The 22,008-nt window shown below is 39.5% G+C and overlaps 1 protein-coding gene across 2 annotated transcripts in view; it reads right to left on the minus strand.

Annotated features, from left to right (window-relative positions):
- Positions 1-22,008, minus strand: part of TNFRSF21 (TNF receptor superfamily member 21) — a 113,237-nt gene that overhangs the window by 89,457 nt on the left and 1,772 nt on the right. Inside the window, exon 2 of one of the 2 annotated variants that reach the window (XM_072642380.1) lies at positions 7,611-7,670. The exons of the other annotated variant lie outside the window; for it this stretch is intronic. Within the exon in view, the coding sequence (XP_072498481.1) occupies positions 7,611-7,670 (60 nt within the window). The remainder of the gene's footprint in view (positions 1-7,610; positions 7,671-22,008) is intronic. 2 annotated transcript variants of the gene reach the window in all.

Raw genomic sequence — 22,008 nt, forward strand, 5'->3', positions numbered from 1 at the left:
GCCTTCCCAGATGCTGAATAAGGAAGCAATTATTGAAATTATCAGAGATGACAGATGCTTCAGAGGCTCACTGATTATTGTACCTTGGAAGGCTCTCCTGGCAGTAAACAAACCACCCTCCAACCCCCACTCCACCTCCTCACCTATCAAGTGGATTCCTCCCTACTCAGTCATTTGGGATAACTGATCACATTTCTAATTAAAATAAGTCTAATGCTATTCAAGTTGCCTTATACAGGGAAGCCAAGCACACAGTGGAGAATTCCGTTAGACAACAGGCATTGATAGGGGACTTTTTTACATCTCCTGATCTTTCAGAACTCATTTACTCAAACAACAACAAAAAACTAAACTAAAGCAGGATCATAAATTTGGGTCTGAAAGGGATCTTAGATGTCATGTAGGCCAACCCTCTCACTTTACCAATGAGAAAACTGAGGCTTGGGAAGGTTGCCCAAGGTCATACAAGGAAAAAGCATTAGATCCCAGATTTGAGCCAAGTCCTTTGATATCAAATCTAGGAAGTATGCTACTTCACTATACCCTGAGACAACATATATGCAGATTTGTGTGTATAGGCACGTACATGTTATATACATACAATGTGTGGATACACACATACTCCTATACATACACACATTCACAGACATATAAACATACACCATACATGTACACATGTATACATTTTCACAAGATCCTTAATGGGGAAAAGATGAGGGGCTGGTTTTGGTTACTTGGCAGTTCTGCAGATACAGAGACAGAACCTAGGATCATAGTATGTTAAGAGCTGGAATTCATCCAGCATTTCTGACTATGTGGTTAGAACCTATAAATGCTGATACAATGAATCTGCAATATCCGTGAAATATAGGAAATTAGGGAAATTGTGCAGCCTGTTTTCAAACTGCAGCATTCTATGGAACGACAGGAATGGATGTCCTAGAGCAGGGCTTCTTAAACTTTTATACTTATGATCCCTCCAGCGCTTCTTAAACTGTGGGTCGAAATCCCATTTGGGGGTCTTAAACCCATAGTTTAAGAAGTGCTCTCCTAGAGGACAGGCAGGCATGGATAGTCTGTACAATGCATTGTTGGAGGGAATACCCAGAATGATTAACTACTACATTTATTTGTATTTTGGTCCATTTTTATACTAAATAACTGTCCTGTCTAATAAACAATTTTCATATATACTTATTTTGTGCTTAATATCCTAGAAGGAAAAATCAGTGGACTCCCAGATCATGGAGGGCTGGAGCCAGTGTAGAGAGAAAAGGGGAAACAATGACACAAAGTGACTAATTGACTTGTTTAAAGACAGTTGCGGCAGAGCCCAAAAAAGAATCTGAATGCCCAGACCACAGTCTTTCCATCATACCACGTACTGCTCCTTCATTTATCCTGAAAGAAGTAGGCAAAGACATAGAGATCAAGGCCTTCCCCAATAGCTACCAAGCTCTACACAAGACTTTTGGTAGTGCGTGGAGAGTGGCAGCGCAGAGGTAAAGAAAAGAGGAAGGGTAGTTGTGTTAAGTCCATAAATCCAAAATACCAAAAGCCACATTCTTCAAAAACAAACAAAAAATTAAGATGTTGATGAGGCCTGTGGGCAATAAGGGAAATGATTTTCTATTCTCCTTTCTTTCAGGAACCAAGATGCAGCTCTGCCATTCATTAGCTTTGGGATCTTAAGCAAGGTCCTTCCCTTCTCCAGGCCTCAATTTCCTCTTCCATACGAGAGTATTGAACTACATAATCTCTAAAAGTCTTTGCCAAATTTTAGATTTTGTGATTCTTGGTGCCCCTTTCTTGACAACTTCCTGTACCAGTGCCCAGTATTGCTGTGTTACTGCTCAGCTGTCAAAAACCTCAAATCCCATCCCTCTCCCAAGCTCAGGACTGCCTCTCTCCATCCTCCTCCTCTCTATCAAAACTTGCCTTCTGAGCCTTTCTTTATGGAGGGTTTTGTTCTCAGCCAATGGTAAGCCTGGAAAGCCACAAACTCATTTTCACAATGGGACAATGGTTGACACACATTAAAACTTATCCCTCCTATAAAATGTTTAGTAGGTGATCACACCAAAATCCAAAAGGAATCAAGCTCTAACAGTGAATTCAAGGCAATAAATTCAGGTCCTGGACAGGAAATATTGGAGGACTGGAGTCTTCCTGGGACCCTAAAAATGAACCATCTCCACTACAGGATAAGAAAGTATCTCTACCTGTCTTCTCCCTCTTCTATTACTTCCTGTGGAAAAGGAGAGGAGCGGTGGGAAAAAAATGAGAGGGATACAAGGATCACTTGTGAAATAAAGAAATTCATTAGTAAAGTCCACTGGTTTAAAAAAACCACCTAAATCTTCTGATTTCTCATCATAGTGTAGAAGTGACCCTGAATTTTTGAGTTAAGCCGCTCTTACGTTAAACTACAAATATTTACAGAGCATCTACAAGGCACTGTCCTAAGTTAAGAGGATACAAAAATATAACAAACCTTTCTCTCAAAGAAGGCTTGAAAAACCTAGAAGATTTGCACAAAATGACACAAAAGCAAAGGTAAAAGAATTTATCAGTAGAACAATTTATCCAACAATGACATTGTCAAGACAAACAACTCTGAAAGACTTAACAACTCTGTTCAATTCAATGACTGACCATGATTCCAGAGGACCAATGACGAACCATGCTACCTGTTTCATGAGAGAAATAATGGACTTGATGGAGAATATGACACGTTGTTTAGACTTGGTCAATATAAGGATTTGCTCTTTATAGCTACATATATTTGTTACAAAGGATTTGATTTGCTTTTGCTTTTTTTCTATAACAGGGAAGCAAGTGGAAGAGAAAATAAATGCTTGCTAATTTAAAAATGACTTTTTAAAAAAATGAATAAAAGGTAACTGGAAGATGGAGAAATCAACTACAGCCTGGAGACTATATGGAGGGGGAGGAGTCTGGAAAAGGCTTTGTGTCAAAATTGGCACACAAGCTAAGGAAAACCTTTCTAGACTTCTTTCATAATATTCTTCTTCATAGGATCATAGATTTAGAGCTAGAAAGAACTTTAACAGAATAATTGGGATTCTGAAAGGTAAGGAAGAGGGAATGCTTTCCAAGTATAGCACAGGGATTGAAGATGAATAACTAGTAGGTCTGTCTGGCAGTTAGGGTAGAATGGAAAGAACACCTAATTTGGAGCCAGATATCCTGGGTTCAAATTTCACTTGTCCATTTGTATAGCCTTGGGCAAGTCATGACTTACCTCCCTGGGCCTCAAGTTTCCTCCTCTCTGAAAGCAGGGCAACAAACCAGAAGCAGAGGTTCAATGCAACTGCTTTCCTTGATCATCCTATGTATTTTATTTTGTGCACCTGAAAACATTTTTCTGAGGAGTCCACAGATTTCACCAGCTCCTAAAGGGGTTCATGATACCAAAAAAGCTAATAACCTCCGATATTCTGTAAAAGTTCCTTTTAGCTATAAATCTATGATCCTATGAAGGAGAGCACTATGAAAGAAGTTTAGGAAGGTTTTCAAGGAATCAAACTGTGTAGGGATTTAAACAAAAAGTTGATAAGTATATATTTTATCCTGGTGGTAATAAGGAATTACTAAAAATTTTTGAGCAAGGAATGTGACACAGTCAGATCTAGATTTTAGGACTGTTAGTTTGCCAGATGGATAACTTGGAGAGGAGAGAAAAAGGAAGCAGAGAGATAGAGGGAGGCAATAAGCATTTATATAGCACCTACTATGTGTCAAGCACTGCTCTAAGGGCTGAACAAATATGAGATGGATTTGGAAGCTACTATAATCGAGGCAATAGAAACTATAAGACTTGACAACTGAAAGGATGTAGAACACAATGAGTAGGGTGGAGGATGAAGGAGAGGATAGAGTCTTGTGAACGTGGATGACTAAAGGGATGGTGATGCCCTCATAAGTAGAGAATTTTCGCATATAAGTAGATTTAGGAGTAAAGATACTAAGTTCTGTGGAATTTTAATGCTTTCTTTCACAACATGACTATTATGGAAGCGTTTCGCACAACTACACGTGTAACTCATATTGGAATTGCTTGCCTTCCCAATGGGGGAGAGGAGTGGGGAAAGAGAAAGAGAGAGAATATGGAACTCAAAGTTTTTTAAATGAATGCTAAAAAATTGTTTTTGACATGTAACTGGAAGAAAATAAAATACGAAATAAATTTTTAATGCAAAAAAAAAAAAAAGGAATTTTAAATGCTATTGGAACATCCAGGTTGAGATATCCATGGGCAGTTGGTTAGCTATATAGGAACGGGCTCAGAAAACGGTTTAGGGCTAGACATACCAATTTGGGAATCATGAGAATGGGATAGTTGAATCCATGATAACTGATGAGATAACTATGCGTTCATTTATTTTACCCACGATTCTAGTCTTCATCTCTGATTTCCCAGCACACACAAGACTGGAAACAGTAAATGAGAAGGGAAGTGAGTAGGTGGAAACTTCTAGAGACAGACACCATCAGTAGGAAGCAACAGTAGAGAGCCTGATGCAGGGGAAACAGAAAAAGCTATAAAAAGCAAGAACTCAAAAATGCCAAGCAGCCCATAGACACATACCTGAATGGACTCTTGAGGGTGCTGTGGTATCCTAATAGATGGTCCTAATGACAACTGATCCCTCAAGATAAGGGCAAAGCCTAATTGGGATACTCTGATTAAAAAACCATTATTTGTCCTTTAGAGAGTCCCATCAAAGCTTTCTTTAAAAAGGATTAGGAGCATAAAGGAACCCATTCCAGTTAACTGGAAAAACTCATTTCTCTAGAAGATCTCTTTTTCTAACAATTTTAGACATTTATGGAGCTACTATATAAGGGTCCCTCCAGTATCCCGTACCACAGTGCTGAGCACAGAGCAAGTGATTGATAAAAACCTGTTGGATAAACTAATTTTTATAAAGAAGAACAGAAGTTTATTTTTTAAAGAGAGAGATGTGATTTTACCCATTTGCAACAAGTAATTATTTTGTTCTCCAATCAGAAAAGAGCAGCTAGGAGCTGACCATTAAGATTTAAAGTATAAAGGACATATTAACTTATTCTTCCTCATAGAAGATGTTTACTATTGAGATTGCAACAAAAATAAGTTACTGCAAGGATGTCAAGTAGAAATCCTTCTCTGGCCTTGTCTATATCCATATTAACTATCTAGCAACTATCCCTTAGCACTACGGAAGTAGAACAGGCCCAAGTTACCTTCTGAAAAACTATTGTCATTCTAACCCCATCTTCTCTTTACATCAATCATCCTAACTGTAGACTACTGCCAGAATGTCTTTCCAAAACATAAACGTATGTCACTCTCTTGCTCAACAATCTTCAATGGTTCCCTAGTCACATTATTGAGTCAATTTCTCAGTCTGGCATTTAAATTCCTCTACAATCAGGTGCCAACTTTCCTTTCAAGACTTTTTCACACTCATGAACTGTTACACTTTGGCCAAATTCTTCATGCATCATCCTCCAAATTCATCACCTGTTTACGTACATACATACCCCAGTACTTTTGTTTACATTGCTTCTAAGGCCTAGAGTAACATACGCTCACCACACCTTCTCTAGCTATTGAAATCACTGCAGGTATAGGACTAGTGCCAACTCCTCCATGAAGACTTTGCAGATTCCCCATCTTCAGTCAAAAGTGGCCTCTCTCTTTCAATCTCAAATTACACATTGGCTATATAGCTCCTGTGTACCTAGCACATTCTATTTTAGACTATCCAGAGAGACATAGAGACACATATAGAGAGACATATAGATACAGATATTCCAGTCATCTTCTTTGCTAAACTGTGAGCTACTAGAATGAAGTCATCTTTGTATTGTCAGTGAATACTTTGCACACAGTAGCATATAGTATATATAGCATATAGTGAGCATAGCATACAGGACTTGTCAGAAAGCTCTGAGCTCAAATCTCAGCTGAGACACTTCCTAGCTGTGTGACTCTGAAATGTCATTTAAGTTCTATGAGTCACAGTTTCTATATCAATTCAGTGAGGATAAGGACAGTATTTAACTAAGAAAAGTGCTTTTCAAACTTTAAAATGCTTTAGAAAAGTCAGCTATTATTATAGCTCACATTAATATAAATTAAAATAAACAGCTTCATAAAATGTTCATTTAACTGTTACATGACCCTCTACTACCACCCTTCATTAAAGGAAATAGCCAGTGTCATAATTATGCACCTCTAGAGCTTTCACGGGGCATCTTTTCTACCAAGACAAATCCGATCAAGATACAAATGGGGGCAGCCTGTTTGGAGTTTTATTTTTTGTTATATTTTGTTTGCTTCTTTTCTTAAATTGGGAGAGATGAAGAGGAAAGGTTCAATGATAAAAGTTGATTCAGATCATATGTTGATTAGCAGCTATGTTATATAAACCCAGACAACCCTACCTCTTCTATTTTCTGTCATATCCTGGAGGCTATAATGGAAGAAGGAGGAAAAGGGGAGAGATAAATGAAAAAAAGGACAAAGGGGGGAAGAAATGGGAAAAAAGAAGGTGAAAGGAAAAGAGAAGAAGAGGAGGGATAGATAAAGGGAGAGAGAGAGACTAGGAGTCAGTGGAGGAAGAACGGGAAGAGGAGATAGGAAGGAGAGAAGGAGAGAGGGAAGAGAGAGGGAAGGAAAACAGTAGGGAGAGGGAAGAGGAGAGAGTGGGGAGATAGAGGACAAAGGGGGAGGGGGAAAGGGGAAATTGGAAAGGGGGAAAAGGAAATAGGAGGAGAGAGAGAAAAAGGAGGAAGAGAAGGGAGACAGGGGAAGAGAGGGGGGAAAGAAGGAAGACAGAGGGTGAAGAGGGAGAGACAGGAGGAGACAGGAGGTTGGTGGCGGGGAGACAGGAGGAGAGGAGGAGGGAGATGCCTTCCGTTGCTAGGTAAAAAACAGTACTTAGTCTGGGATGCCAAGGCTTGATCGTGCTGACTGTCGAATCCTGAAGGAATGGGGGGAGGGAAGAACATGAGGGAGAGCAAAGCAAAGGAATTTAAGCATACATTGTTTCTCTCACTTAACTCTGCAATGCAGAGAACTGAGAGTCAATCCAGCATAAACCTAGGCACCTGCAACATGCAAAAGGTATTTCAGAATAAATCCTCCAATCTTGCTTGATTTCAGGAATAGGTTATTTATTCCCCAAATATCTCTGAAGTGCCTACTGTCAGCAAAGTATGGTGCTAGGCCCTTGCAGGGAGAGGAGACAAGGGGCAGCGTAGTACACTGGACTGGGAATCAAAATACCTGTGGGTCAGAATCCCAAAACTCTACCACCAACAGTCCTGGTGAACTTGATTAAGTAATTTCCTCTCTCTGACCCTTTATTAGGCTATAAAATGAGGGATTTGGATTCCATGATGGTCAAGATCCCTCCCATCTGGGGCAGTCTATGAAATTCACTTTTTCTTCCAGATAGTTCTTTTTTACCCACCATGTCCCTCCCTAGATAATAAACTTGTAGAAGCCAAGGACGCTTAACTATCTTTTCTATCTCCCTCAATCCATAGTATATAGTGTGCACTTAAATGAAAAGAGTACTTTACATTCTACTTACATAACCACACCACTTCATAGCGTAGTTTTGGGAAAGGCACTCCTTGTAAATCTTCAATCTCTTCATAAAAAGAAAGGAGACAAAGGGAAGGTCAGGTAAGGACAGAGCTCCAGACCTGGAGTCAGGAAGACCTGAGTTCAAATCCAGCCTCAGACACTTACTAGCTGTGTGACCCTGGGCAAGTCACTTAACTTGGTTTGCCTCAGTTTCCTCATCTTTAAAATGCACTGGAGAAGGAAATGGTAAAGCACTCCAGTATCTTTTGCCAAAGAAAACCTCAAATGGGGTCATGAAGAGCTGGACATGCCTGAAATGAATGAACAACAACAACATGAAGTGAATAAGCATTTATGTATCACCTACTATATGCACTGTATTAAGCACTTTACAAATATTATTTCATTTCATCCTCCCAAGAACCCTACAAGGCAGGTGATGTTACTATCCCTATTTTACAGTTGAGGAAACTGAGGTAAACAAAGGTTAAGTGACCTGCCCAGGTTTATTAGTTAAGTGTCAGAGCCTAGATTTGAACTCAGATCTTCCAGACTCCAGGGTCAGCTCCACTATGCCACTTAGCTGCCTCATCATCATCATCATCATTTTTTCTTTTAACCCTATGAGTCTATTTAGAATCCATGGCATATCGGATAAACAGCATGCTTAGAGTCAACAAGACCTGGGTTCAAGTTGTGTCTCTGTGTGTGACTCTGGGCAAATCACTTAACTCTTAATACCCCAAGCAACTTGGTAAGACTAGAAAGCAAATGAAAAAATTACTCATCTGAATGAATAGAGGAAGTTTCTTCAGCATTGGTGGTTGAAGATGCAATCTCACAGGATCCTAATGATGAATCCCAAAAAGTGGTCTCATTGTATTTGAATTCACACTATTTGGAGGTTACAATTACATATAATATGGTAACTGGTTCTAGCCTAATAGAAATTTGCAGTACAAGTGCACTAATCAGGACTTGGCTGTATCAGTGAAATTAGAAATATAGATTTCAAGCTAGCTAGACCTCAAGATCAATCTGTTACAACCCTCTTGTTCTACAGATAAAGAAACCGAGGCCCGTGAAGGTTAAGTGACTCACCCAAGAACTGGGGTGGGGTGGTACTAGGGTAATGGTGACTTAAAACTAGGTAGGAATTATTGATGTAATCTGAGGATCAAGAGTCCTGCCCCAGAAATAAACATATCCTGATCCCCAAATGGGAAATCCCTAAGGCATTGGATTTAGGCTCTAGTGTCCTGGGTTTGAATGCTACTATTGCCAGGATGGATGCAATTTTCTCCTAAGATTGTGAGTTCCTATGCCTCTTTGCATATCCCCCAGCACATAAGCACCTAAGGTGCTTAATTAATGCTTATTGACTCACTGAACAGCTCATTCTTCCATTATGTGTAACCTCTTACCTTTTAGTCTTGAAGGGTCAAGAGTTCTCCCTTAAAATGCAGATAAATTGGATTTGGGTGGGTGAAGCATATAGATTTTCCTAGTAGTTATCACCTTAACTGGATGAGAGTGAACAGTAAGAATGTCCTCCATCTTTCAGGAAGGACAGCATGGATGGGAAGGGGCAGGTCAAAAGAGGGAAGAGTAAAAACAGGGGAAGGAAAGAGAAAAAAACCTAGGATATATTTGGCCTATCTTAAAAATTTTTCCTGAGTCCAAGCATAAGTGGTACAAAGTACAACGGAAAGAAGTTGTAAAATATTGAGAGAAGAAGCCAGTAGCTGAGCAAGCCCCAATTATTATAAGCCCTGAAATCAGAGGATCATAAAGGGCTAAGGGTCTGATTTTAGAGATCGACTTTATTTTACAGAGTGGAAACTGAGGTGCAGAGAGAGAAAGTGACTTGCTCATGGTAACACAAACCTAATTCAATTATGGCTAAGCTGAGCATAAATTTTGTGGGTACTTCCCCCAGGGGTGGGGAACCTGTGGCCTTCTAGGTCCTCAGGTACAGCCTTTTGATTAAGTCTAAGTTTTACAGAACAAATCCTTTTATTAAGGGAATTTGTTCTGTGAAGTTTAGATTTAGTCAAAGGGCCACACTTGAGGATCTAGAGGGCCACATGTGGCATTGAAGCTACAGGTCCCCACTCCTGCTATAGAAAATACATTTACTTAAGAAATATATTGATACAATCTTGGTAAGGCTAGCCCTAACTTAACTAAAGAAATGGAAAAGAACTTTAAGATTTTAAAACAAGAAAAAAATCTTAACAACTACCTACTGGCCCAACTTCTTCATTTTACAAATGAAGGCCTAGAGAAAAGTGACTTGCCTGAAGTCACAAGGGACCCAGTGGACAAACTAGGCCTAGAACACCAGTATCCTGACTCTCAAGTTTTGCCATGTCCCTGATAACTAGCAAGATCTTCTGTCTCTGAAACTAAAATCCTATTTACATCTCTTCCTAGTTAGTTTAATTTATCTTCCCATATATATCTTCATAGGCAACTTTAAAAGTGCAAATGCCATCCAGAATTATAAAAGTCTGCACAAATTCATTCAGTATGAACCTAAAATTCTAAATTCTTTTTCTTATTTCTGATTGCTAAATATATTGAATGGTGGAAGGGTACTTAGAAGGTGATCAAATCCAACCCTACCATTTTATATATGAGGATTTTATATGCTGAGGCTAGAGGGTACCATTCAGTACAGAGTGATGTTCATTCACTTGTTACATCTGTTCCCCACATCATCACAGAATCTCTGGCTTCTCCTCAAATCCTGACTCACCACTAACTCTTCCCCACATCCTTCTACTCACTGATTAAGCCCTGAAGGACAGATGTAGGACAGTAGCCCAAATATGGAGATATGGCATTATTAGGGTAACAAGTCAAGTCTATCAATATTCCAGGGAAAATGATTCACAGGACTAGAGCTGAAAGAGATCTTAGGAGACCATCTAGTCTAAGCCCTTCCACTTAAAACTCTAGGAACTGAGGTTAGGAGAGGTAACCTGATTTGTACACGGTCACACAGGAAATCAGTGGCAGAACCAGCATTCCAACCCAGGTCATCTTACTACAAAGTCAACTCTCTTCTCACTGTACCTCAATACCAGTGGCTTCAATAATGCTTGCCATATTCTCTTTCTTCTATCCCTGTCACCAACCTCCATCCCCACACCCACACCCCTCAGAGACCTCTTGTTATGATCTTCCAGCTGACAGGCGGAAAACGTATATTATAAAACTCTGGCTAAGTGGATGTTGAAACTTTGCTTCATCATTCAACTACATACAAATCCCTCACGTGTGAGTGCTAGAATCACATCAGTTTCTAAGTACTTCAACAGAGCCTGGAATAAATAAGTTAGGGGACAGATAGACAGAAAGACAGACAGATAGGTAGACAGATAGACAGATAGTGTCATATCCCTTCCAAAGCCCCAATTCCTCTAAATGACAAAAGGCAAGTGTTTTGTAACTAGACTGCTCAGCAGAAGTCAATTCACACCATTACTCACTAAGCAAATATTTTTCAAAATGACCCAAGGTGCAGGAAACAGTATTCCCATCTAGTCTCCATGCAGAACATTTCAATTTGTAGGAGTATCTTTCCATTTCTTAAAGTGGCACCATCTCTCATCAGAAAACATGCCACTGGAAAAAGCTGGCAGGCAAAATCCTTCCTGCCTTCTCCCCTTCCAAAAGGGGCATACAGCAGTTATTTTTTAGTTTAGAACAGAAGAGCTTTGGCTAAAACCTGTCAGTCATGACACAAAGCACTGCAACTGTTTCCTCATCTGTAAATGAGGGAACTGAAGTAGATGGCTTCTCAGGTACCTTCTGGTTCTAAGTTTATGATTATAAGTGGATATAGTTTATGAAAATCATCTTTCTACTTCTACAAAGGCTCTGTGATTTTTCAAAGGCGGGAAAACCCACTGCCAAAGAAAACACATCAACTTTTTAGATACAACTGTGAGGGCCTGTTTTGAAGAAAGATGACTCCATATCTACCTTCACTAGGGTATTTGTGTCCATCCCTCTTGTACATGCCCAACCTCCCTGCAACTCCACACTTCATACTTTAGCTTAGGTCACATGTTCTAAGGCAGAGTCTTAAGAAGGATGGTTTCAGATAGTCAACCAAGTCATTCCAGCAACACTACTCAAGATCATAGAGCTGGAAGCGATTTATTTGTGAGATTACAGTTCCCTGTCTCATCCAGATTAGAAGTGCATCACGGACCCAATCCCAGAGCAGGTTAGCATGGGAACTTTAAACTACTTCATTATTCTGACCTGGTCCTGTTCACACCTCCTTAGGAAGCCTAAGTGCAAATTGGGCATGTCTCACTCCTCTTCTGGCTAGACTTTCTCTATCATGGCCCCATATTAGGTCCCTTCATTCCCCACACTCTACCTCTTTATAGCTTCTTTTCATGTTCAGTTTTCTCTCATTAAAATATAACTTCTTTGAGGGTGAGGCTCTTTCTGCTTATATATGTATTCTTGTAACTTAGCATAATGCCTGGCATATTGTAAGCACTTCACATTTGTTGATTGCCGCTTTAGGCAACCTGGTGGCTCACTATAGCAGTGGCTTGCTAGACCAAGCTATGGGACTGGCTTTATCCAAACTGCAGCTCAGCACTCCTAACTTCAAGTGACCCACCAGCCTTAGCCTCCTCAGCACCAGGGACTACAGGTACGTGCCACTATGTTTTAGCTAGTCCATTTGATCCAAACCCCTCGGTCTACATATAAGGAAAATAAGGCCAGAGAGGCTGTCACTTGCCCAAGGCCACAAAGGTAATGAACGATAAGGATAATTTCAACCCAAGTCCTCTGATTCCAAACTTTGTATTGTAACATATGAAAGAAAGAAGATGATTTTAAGATCAGTTCATTCTCATTGTGTCTCAATAAAAAAAAAGCCCTAGATGAATTTTAAATGCATTGAAAAGAATATCATGGTGAAATATTTCCTTCATTCTGAGAGCACTCATGTATAGACTTCCACCCTACCAACAATAAATGACTATTCATTCATTGATAATTACTCAACGCAGACTATTCTTTTCTTCTCCTTCTTTTACTTTTTGGAGACTGGGTCACCCTGCCTTGCCTGGGCTAGAAGTGCAGAGGTCACTCAGGTGTCCAACAATTACTTTCAAGAGTAGGGAGGAAAAATGTAAACAAAATCTAGATGCTAACTAGGTATGATAAAGGACATAACTACCCCAGATCCCCCTTCCCCACTCCCACTCATTTTCTGAATAAAATCACTTCAGAGATCCATACAATCTGAGAGCAGAAAGGGACCTTGGAGAGCTCCCATCAATTTCACCAACACTCTACCCCCTTTCCCCAAAACACATACACATTTTACAGAAGAAGAAACTAAGGCTCAGAAAGAGAACGCCATTAATCTAACGAAGGTCATATAGTCAGAAGTAGAACTCGGACTAGAAACAAAGACTTCAAGAAGGCTCCATCTATCACGCATTTTTCAACTAAGAATGTCACGCTCTAGTTTTTGTTTGTTTGCTTTTAAGGCAGCATGATATATTGGAAAGTACACTGGATCTGGTATCAGGTAACCTTGGTAGTTCTAGTCTAGGCTTTGCAACTTACTGTATATGTAACTGGGTAATTGATTTCATTTCATTTTTCTTGGTTTCAGTTTACTCATCTGTAAAAAGTAGTGAGTAGACCACCAATATTCCATAGGCCTATGAATCTTCTCAAAGAAACTACCCAACACTGTAGCACAGATTCCCCTTGTCTAGTTCCAGAGCTAACCATCACTTTCCAGGCTCCTCAGTCCTGCTATTACCTCAGTCAGGTCCTTTTAATTGAATTGACCAGACATTTATTAAGCACTCACTGCATATTAAGTGCTATATTATTAATCCTGGAGGGAAACAGGGAGAAAAACTAAAGCAGTCTCTGACCTCAAGGAGTTTATATCCAACTGGGCAGGTAGGTGACACCATGTCTGGAGTTAGGAAGAATCATAACTGAACTCAAATCTGGCCTCAGATTCTTACTAGCTGTGTGGCCCCAAGCAAGTCACTTGCCTGTTTGCCTCAGTTTCTTCATCTGTAAAATAAGCTGGAGAAAACCCAAATGGAGAATCAGATATGACTCAATAAAAAGAGTTTATATGACCTCCACAGACTGTAGTTACTCCATCTGTAAAAAGGTGTCATAAATGATCTAGAAGATAGATCAGCTCCTTTCCTTCATAGACTCTACCCAAGCTCAGTAGTCATGGACTCATGATGGGAAAGGGAAGGAAGCTAGTAAAGGGAACCCATGTGGCAGCATCTGAAGCCAGTTTAAGACTCTAGTTTATTTTTCCATGTTTGCCAAACACAAATATTGAGGGCAAGACCAATACTTACGGGTGAAAAATGAATGGGAGATTCATTCCTCTATCCAGAAAGAATCAAAAATTCTGCAGCTGCAGCAACAGAACCCTGCCCCTATGCAAGCCCACTTTGGATGCAGGACTTCCTAGTCCTCTAGTTCCTGCATTACTCTCAAAGTAAAATGTTGCTTCCATTAGTTTAAATTAGGCCTGCCTTGGAAAATTTAGGCATTTTCCCAGGGCAAGAGAAGAGACCCTTTCCAAGAGTCAAGAAGAGAGAAAAGGGGGAAGGGGCTTCATTATTTGCCAGCAAAGCTGCATGCGAAATAAACATCTTGGGAACTTGCCCAGTCTCCCTGAGTAACAGTCCAAAGCTTTATTAGCGCCTAATGGAAAGGAATCAGCATTACAGTGATCACTCAGAAAATTCACTTGTTTCACATTGGCGGTTGAAAGTCTGATGATGAATCTGGTCATCTAGTTTTTAATGGGCTTAAAAAAAAAACAGTTTGATTATGCTGATTATAGCATGTGTTCCTACAAAGTTCCACTTGAATGCAAAACCACCAAACTTCTTATGAAGTCAAAGGGATTTACCACTTCTGCCCTCTAGTACAGTAATTTACAAGAATTGGCTATGAAGCTATTAAGCTTAATGCCTTCTGTGCTTTCTGGGAAGCCAGTATTTTCTGGCGGAAATAGCATCATACTTGGAAAAGGGGGAAGGGAAAGGAATAAATATGTATATCTTGCTTCCTATGAACTAGGAACCATGCTAAGTGCTTCACAACCTTGTGAGGTAGGTGCTTTTTTTTTTACAGGTAAGGAAACTAAGGTTGAATTTTACAGGTAAGGAATCTGAGGCTGAATGACTTGCCCAGCATCACACAACTGGCAAGTGTCTGAGATACTTGGATCTGGTTCTCACTCCAGCATGATTGCTCCATCAACCGAACCACCTAGCTGACATTGACTTGGAATACTGGTTCTGCCATTTGCTTAGAATTCAACTCTCTCAATTTCAGTTTTCTTGTCTGTCAAATGGGAATACTAATGGGGTAGCTAGGTGGCACAGTGGATAAAGTGTTGGGCTCATCTTTCTGAGTTCAAATCTGGCCTCAGATACTTATTTGACATATGACCCTTGGCAAGTCACTTAGTCTTTATGCAAAATGAGAACAATAACAGCACCTATGTCCCAGAGTTGTTGTAAGGATCCAATAAAATAATTGGCACATAGAAGATTACACACATGCTTATGTATACATATGTGAATTACTATTGTTATTGCTATTATTAATAGTTGCGTTACTAACCTCACAAGTCTGTCAATAAGGAAGAAAGGACTTTGAAAAATGGCAAAGCACTGCATAAATGTGAATTATTTATGCAGCTGAGAAGATCGTTTAGGCATTTTCATTTGTGTTCAACTCTTCGTGACCCCATTTGGGGTTTTCTTGGCAAAGATACTGGTTTGCAATTTCTTTCTCCAGCACATTTGATGGATGAGGAAACTGAGGCAAACAGAGTTAAGTGACTTGCGCAGGATCACATAGTAAGTCTCTAAATCTGGATTTGAACTCGGGTCTTTACAGATGAGGAAACTGAGACTCATAGGGTTACGCGACTTGCGTAACACATCCAGTAAGTGTCTGAGGCCAGATTTGAACTCAAGAAGTTCTGACTCTAGACCTGATGGTCTATCCAACACGCCACCTAGCTGCCCCAACTGAAAAGATAGGATTTTAGTATACCTTGGAAAGAGTGAAAGACTTAGGGGTCAGGGACCTGGGTTCAAACCCTGCCTTTCATATGTAAGACCTGAATAATACACATGACTTAACCTGTTTGCTTCAATTTCCTCATCAGTAAAATGGGGATAATAATGCTCCTATTACCTACCTCACAAAAGTTTTGTGAGACTCAATTGAAATACTATATGTAAAACGCTTAGCAAACTTTGAAGCACAACATGTGTTGGTTACTTGGTTATAATGAGATCTGTTGCATAGTGCATGATGTAGGGCAAGACACTGCTACTTAGCACTGTGACCCTGGGTATCCCATTGCATCTCTCTGGCCCCAAGTTATCTCATTTCTTATTCAAGTTTTATAGATAACCAACCATCTTACATTATAAATCAAAGGTTCACAGATCTAGACTGAGAAAGGACTTTAGTAATCCAACCCCTCAGCTTACAGATTTAGAAAATGAGTCACCAAGAGGTGGAATGACTTAACCTGCCCAAGGTCACACAGGTCACAAGTAACAGAAAGGGAATTCAATCTTGGATCTTGCGATTCCAAGCTTAGCATTCATTCCCAGGCACCATGTTGTCTAATTATTTTGTATGATATTGTTATAATCGACATATTCTTTTTCATATGACCTCATAAATGAGGTGGGTGGGATGAGTATTATCCCCATTTTGCATGTGAGGAAACTGAGGCTTAGAGGTTCAGGGACTTATCCCAGATCACTAGTGACTGACAGTCATGTTTTCCAAATTAAGCACTTTTTCCAGAATGAGTACCATGTTGTTTCTGGATGACACAAGTTGTCAAGGAACAAGACAGAGAAGTTAAAGTAGTTTGAAAAATACAAAACATTTCATATTAGTTTACTTGAACACTAGCTGTTTCCCCTTTAGATGCCAATAGAATACCAAGGAATTTAAGTTCCTTGAGGAAAAAGCCTATTTCATTTTTTTTCTGTACAGCTTCAATGCCTAACGGTGTTAGACACACAGTAGGTACTTTCAATAAAAGTTTGTTACGTAAACAAAATAAATATTACACACACCTAAGATTTGGATGGTATTAATTTTTTTTTGTTACATTTTTTTTTCTTGGAGAAGTCACAAGGCTATCATATATTTTGGTTGGTCTGGTGGAATGAACCCCTGGTTTGGAGTCTTGACCCTGCGATGTGACCTTGAATAAGTCCCTTCACAAGTTCACTATGAACTGATGCAGCATGAAATAAGAACTTGGGAAACAATTTATACAATGACCACAATGATGTAAAAAGAAACAATTTTGAAAGATTCTGGAACTCTAGTCCAAAGATTGTGGTCATTGATGACTTCAGAGGGTTGATGATGAAGCATGTCTCCCACCTCCTGGAAGACAGGTGACTACAGATAGAGAATGAGACATACATTTTTAGATACATTCTGTTAGTATGCTTTGATAGACTATACTTATTTGATTCAAGGAGTAACTTCTACTGAGATCATAGGTTCATAGATTTAAAAATGGAAAGAACTTCAGAGAACCTCTAGGTCAACCTTCTCATGTTGTTGACAAGGAAACTTGAGGCCCAAGAAGGTTCAATGACTTGCCTAAGATCACAAATATTAACACAGGTAAGATTTGAACCCAGGTCTTCTTACTTTGGGCAGCTATATGGCATAGCAGATAGAACATCAGTCTTAGAGTCAGGAGGACCTGAGTTAAAATTCAGCCTCAGATACTTACTGGCTGTGTGACCTTGGGAAAGTCACTTAACCCTTTTTGCCTCAGTGTTTCATCTGTAAAATGAGTTGGAGAAGGAAATGGAAAACTACTTCAGTATTTTTGCCAAGAAAACCCCAAATGGGATCACAAAGAGTCAGAACATGACTGAAACGACTAAACAACAATCATTTCTTACTTTAGAGCCCCAATGTTCTTTCCACTGAGTGGGAAGAATCAGGAGAGGAAAAGGAAAAGGAAGAAGATAAACAGGGAGAGAGAGAAAAATAGAGAAAAGACAAAAAAGGAAACTGAGAAAGATCAATGTCAAGAAACAAAGAAAAAACTTTAATAAAAGATTTACAAATAAAGTTCAGAAAGAGACACAAATAGGGCAATTCTGCTACTATCCTGTCAAGTTTAATATTTTTTAAAAAAGATATCTGATAGAAATTCACCTTTTCATACACTCTTTTGCTTTTTATATTTCAGAGTGTTTATATTTCAGAGTGATTTGTTAAGTTTACTAAATTCATAAAAAAATTTTTAAAAATTTTTGTTATCATATCACTTCTTTAGCAAACTGACCTAGATGACTTTTAAGGTCCTTTCCAGCTCTGATATTCTAAGATCATCTGTTTAAAATACACAGGAAAGAGGCAGCGGACCTTCAGTCTTTCAATAATTCAGATCCTGGACATGACATAATGGTGGCCTCTTTCAAGCTTATTAACAAATTTGACTTTGAGCCTTGTAGAAGAAGGTACTCCCTGAAGGTACTCCCTCTTGACAAATGGGCATTCTGAGGCACAGAGATGCTAGATAATCACCCCTAATAAACGGCAGCAAACTCATCTGGGAGGGAGTAAAGGATTCAGGTTTTAAACTTTAAACTCAAAGATTAGTAGCCACTGGTAGCAAAATAAAGACATCTTTATTTTAAATTGGTCACACATATATAAGTTTCTAAGACATCCTGACCCTTTTCATTATTTGAAGCAGTGTGGTACAGCGGAAAGAACAGAGGTATTGGAGTCAAAGGATTTGGGTTCAAATTCCACCTCTGAAGCTTACTACCTGAATAACCTTGAACAAAACATCTAACCTCCTTTAGCCTCAGTTTCTTCATCTGTAAGGTGGCCACTGAGGTCCCTTCTAGCTTTAGATCTGTGATGTCATGGGTCCTACCTGATCTGACTCATTTCAAAATAAGCTCCTTGAGATCAAGGAACAGGTCCTGCTCCTGTTGTATCATCCTTGGCATTAAGGTCACCCCGTACGTGTTAACACCCACGGAAACTCTCAGGTTTTGTTTGTCTTTTCTCTCGAGTTATAGGAGAAACAAGCATGATGGTGGAAAAGGCACTAAAGACTCACTCATTGGAACAGCTGTTATCAGTCACCAACTGCATGCAAGGCACAAGGGGAAGGCACAGAGATGGAAGTAAATGTGCCTGGACTCAAAGGGATGTGAGTTCCAGTACTTTTGTGATATTGGGCAAGGCACTTGAGCTGTCTCAGCTTCTCATTTAGATAATGAAAGCCTAGGGTCCTTTCTACATTTGCTGTGTTCTGGCTCATCATAAGATCTTAGCATATAAATGCAGAGAGGTATGTACAAATGAGACAGTAGAGGACAGAACCATCACTTTGGGTAGGGGCAGGAAGAGGAAGAGACAGAAGGCTCTAAGTAAGATGTATCTTACAGCTTGAAAAGAAAAATTTAATGCAACATAAGCTCAGAAACTTAGCGCTGAATATCAGTATAAAATAAACTTGCATATTAACTATTTACCTTTCTGTTATTACTCTATGCATTGAAATCGTCATAGCAAGACTTCAGTCACTCTTCCTGCTCAAAACTTAACAACACATAGCCTCTTTGCTGGTGTTCTATTTTTTCCAGTAGTGTACAGATACTTCAATATAAACACAGGTGGCAAGCTAGATCTCCCAACTGAGACACTTGGTTAAATTCATATTTTTGTTATCTAAAAAGCTCCAGGGTCTCTCCCCTTCTCTCCTAATAAGGTATCTCTACCATCTTCCACACCTGGTAAATACAAGAGTGCTTTTTAAAAATAGTCTAAAGCATTCTCCTCTTCCTTTAGCTATTATGTTGTCATTTTTTAAAAGTTAAGGCAGTTGGTCAGACACATGAAAATACCATCCTGTTGGCAGCTGGTTGGCATGCTGGATAGAGTGCTAGGCCTAGTGAGACACATCTTCCAGAGTTCAAATCCATTCTCAGAACCTTACCAGCTGTGTGACCCTGGGAAAGTCACTTAACGCTATTTGCTTCAGTTTCCTCATCTGTAAAATGAGCTGGAGAAGGAAATGGCAAATCACTCCAGTATCTTTACCAAGAAAACCCCAAATAGGGTCACAAAGAGTTGGACACAACTGAAATGACCAAGCAACAACACTAAGGAAAAAAAAGTAAAGGCAGCTGAAAATAGGGTATAGTGGATAGAGTATGGAATTTGGACTTGAGAGTTGAATTTCAACCAATTAACCCAGCTCTACTACTTCTTACTACCAAATGATCTTGGGCTAGTCATGTCCCCTATCTGGCCTCAGTTTCCTCAATTGTAAAATGAGAATGGTGAACTAGATCATCAAAATTCTTCCCAGTTCTGCATCTAATTAAAGTCAGGTCAACATGAATTTTAGAATGCTCATGACAAAGTGACCTTTAAGGCTACCAATATGCAATATATCAATATTTAATATTTTCATTTTATAAATAAGAAAACTGAGGTACAAACAGAGGAAATGACCTGTCCATGGTAGTATAACTAGTGAGTGGCAGAACAGGAATTAAAATCCAAGTTTCCTTACCCCTGATCCTTTGCTTTTTTGTTTCCTCTATTACTACACTGATGAAATCTAAACTCTGCTGACAAATGCTTAAAATATCTTAAAACTGCAATGAACTGGTGCTAAGTTGCAAAGTTCTAACTCTGCTAATCTGTGCAATAATTTTACTCATAGATCTCTCATACCATCACAAAAACAGCAATGAAATAAAGAATATTAGCTACTTCAAATTTATATAGTACCTAATGATTTTAGAAGATACTTAAGAATCAAGAGACATGGGTTCAAACACCAGCTCTGTCACTTATTCCCTGTGTGACCTTGAAGGCTATGGACTAGACTTCTACAGTCTCTTCCAACTCTAAATCTATGATTCACAGGGGACAGGCAGTGCATGAATTACAGACTGGAAAACTGAGGTTCAAAATGCTTTTGCTTCAGAAGTCTCATGCACAGTACGTTTTGAACTTTTCCAAGTATCCTCAAGTGGTAGGTTATCCATAGAAAAATTTTGAGGATGCAGTTTATTGCTTTAAAGATCAGCAAAGTCCTGGTAACTAGGAAGACAGAAATGTCTTGCCCACAACTAAGAAAGTGAGGAGGGGAACGGAAAAGACTTCGTTGACAATTTAAACGTAGTTCCTTGAAAACTCCCATGCTCAATCCTCCTGACATTTCAAGTCTAAGAGGGCACACCAGTACTGTTTAAGTGACATGTGAAACCTCTTTTATCTTACTCAGTCTGAAAATCAAATATCCCCAAATCATGGGACTGCTTCTTCACCACCACCAAACTAATTTTATAATTTAGAATGTTAAAGTTGGAAGAGAATTTAGGGGACATTGTATTCCAAACCTTTTAATTTACAGAGGAGGAAACTGAGGCCCCCAATGACTCATTCAAGGGCCTGAAGTTATTGAACAACAGATTTTAAGACCTAGCTGTCTTGACTCCCAGTCCAGTGACTCTTTCCACTATAATACATTGTCTTCCCCTGAATTTTAAATACAGCTAGCTGATCTTTCACTCTCAAAGTTTCTAGGCTCACAAATGATACAGTTAAGTCATGTAAAACTTTCACAGGCATTTAAGAAAAGGAGAACTATGAGGGGGGGAGTTACATTACCTTTTCTTTCCCAGTTTAAGTATTTCGAGTGACTTTCACTTGACTTACATCCTCACTTAACACCTCCCTAGTTCAGATACACAAAACCACCACCTTGGATCCTTCCTTAGCAAACTAAGATTCAACCAGGTGGGTAAGCTAGAGCCAGTAGAATAATTAGATGGAATGAGTGACCTTGTGAAAAAGTCAAGCAGAAGTCTGAAAGTACTAAACTCCATCCTTCCATTGTTTTCCACTGACCAGCATTTTTTTAACCCAGCCTCACTGACTCTGAAACAATTCTGATGCATTTAACTCTGTGCACCAATACAGGTTTCAAGAATGGGAACCTATACCCAAATATGGAAAGGGAAAGAAAAGGTTCATTAGGGCTACTAACAGAAACAAAGTTCTCTCCTCCCCCACCCCAATTACACACACACACACACACACACACACACACACACACACACACACACACACACACACACACACACACACACACACACACACTACCGAATGCACTCTGCCATAGCAACTGCAAGGATCTGAGATCAAAGCAGCCCATGGTGGCCCAGCTCTGAGCCTTTCAGGAAAAGGAGACAGCAAGACGGCATCTGCTATACACAAGGGAAAGACTGCCTAGAAGCCTAACTCTGGTTTTCTAA

The sequence above is a fragment of the Notamacropus eugenii genome, chromosome 2 (genome assembly GCF_028372415.1).
Source record: "Notamacropus eugenii isolate mMacEug1 chromosome 2, mMacEug1.pri_v2, whole genome shotgun sequence".
Lineage (NCBI taxonomy): Eukaryota > Metazoa > Chordata > Mammalia > Diprotodontia > Macropodidae > Notamacropus > Notamacropus eugenii.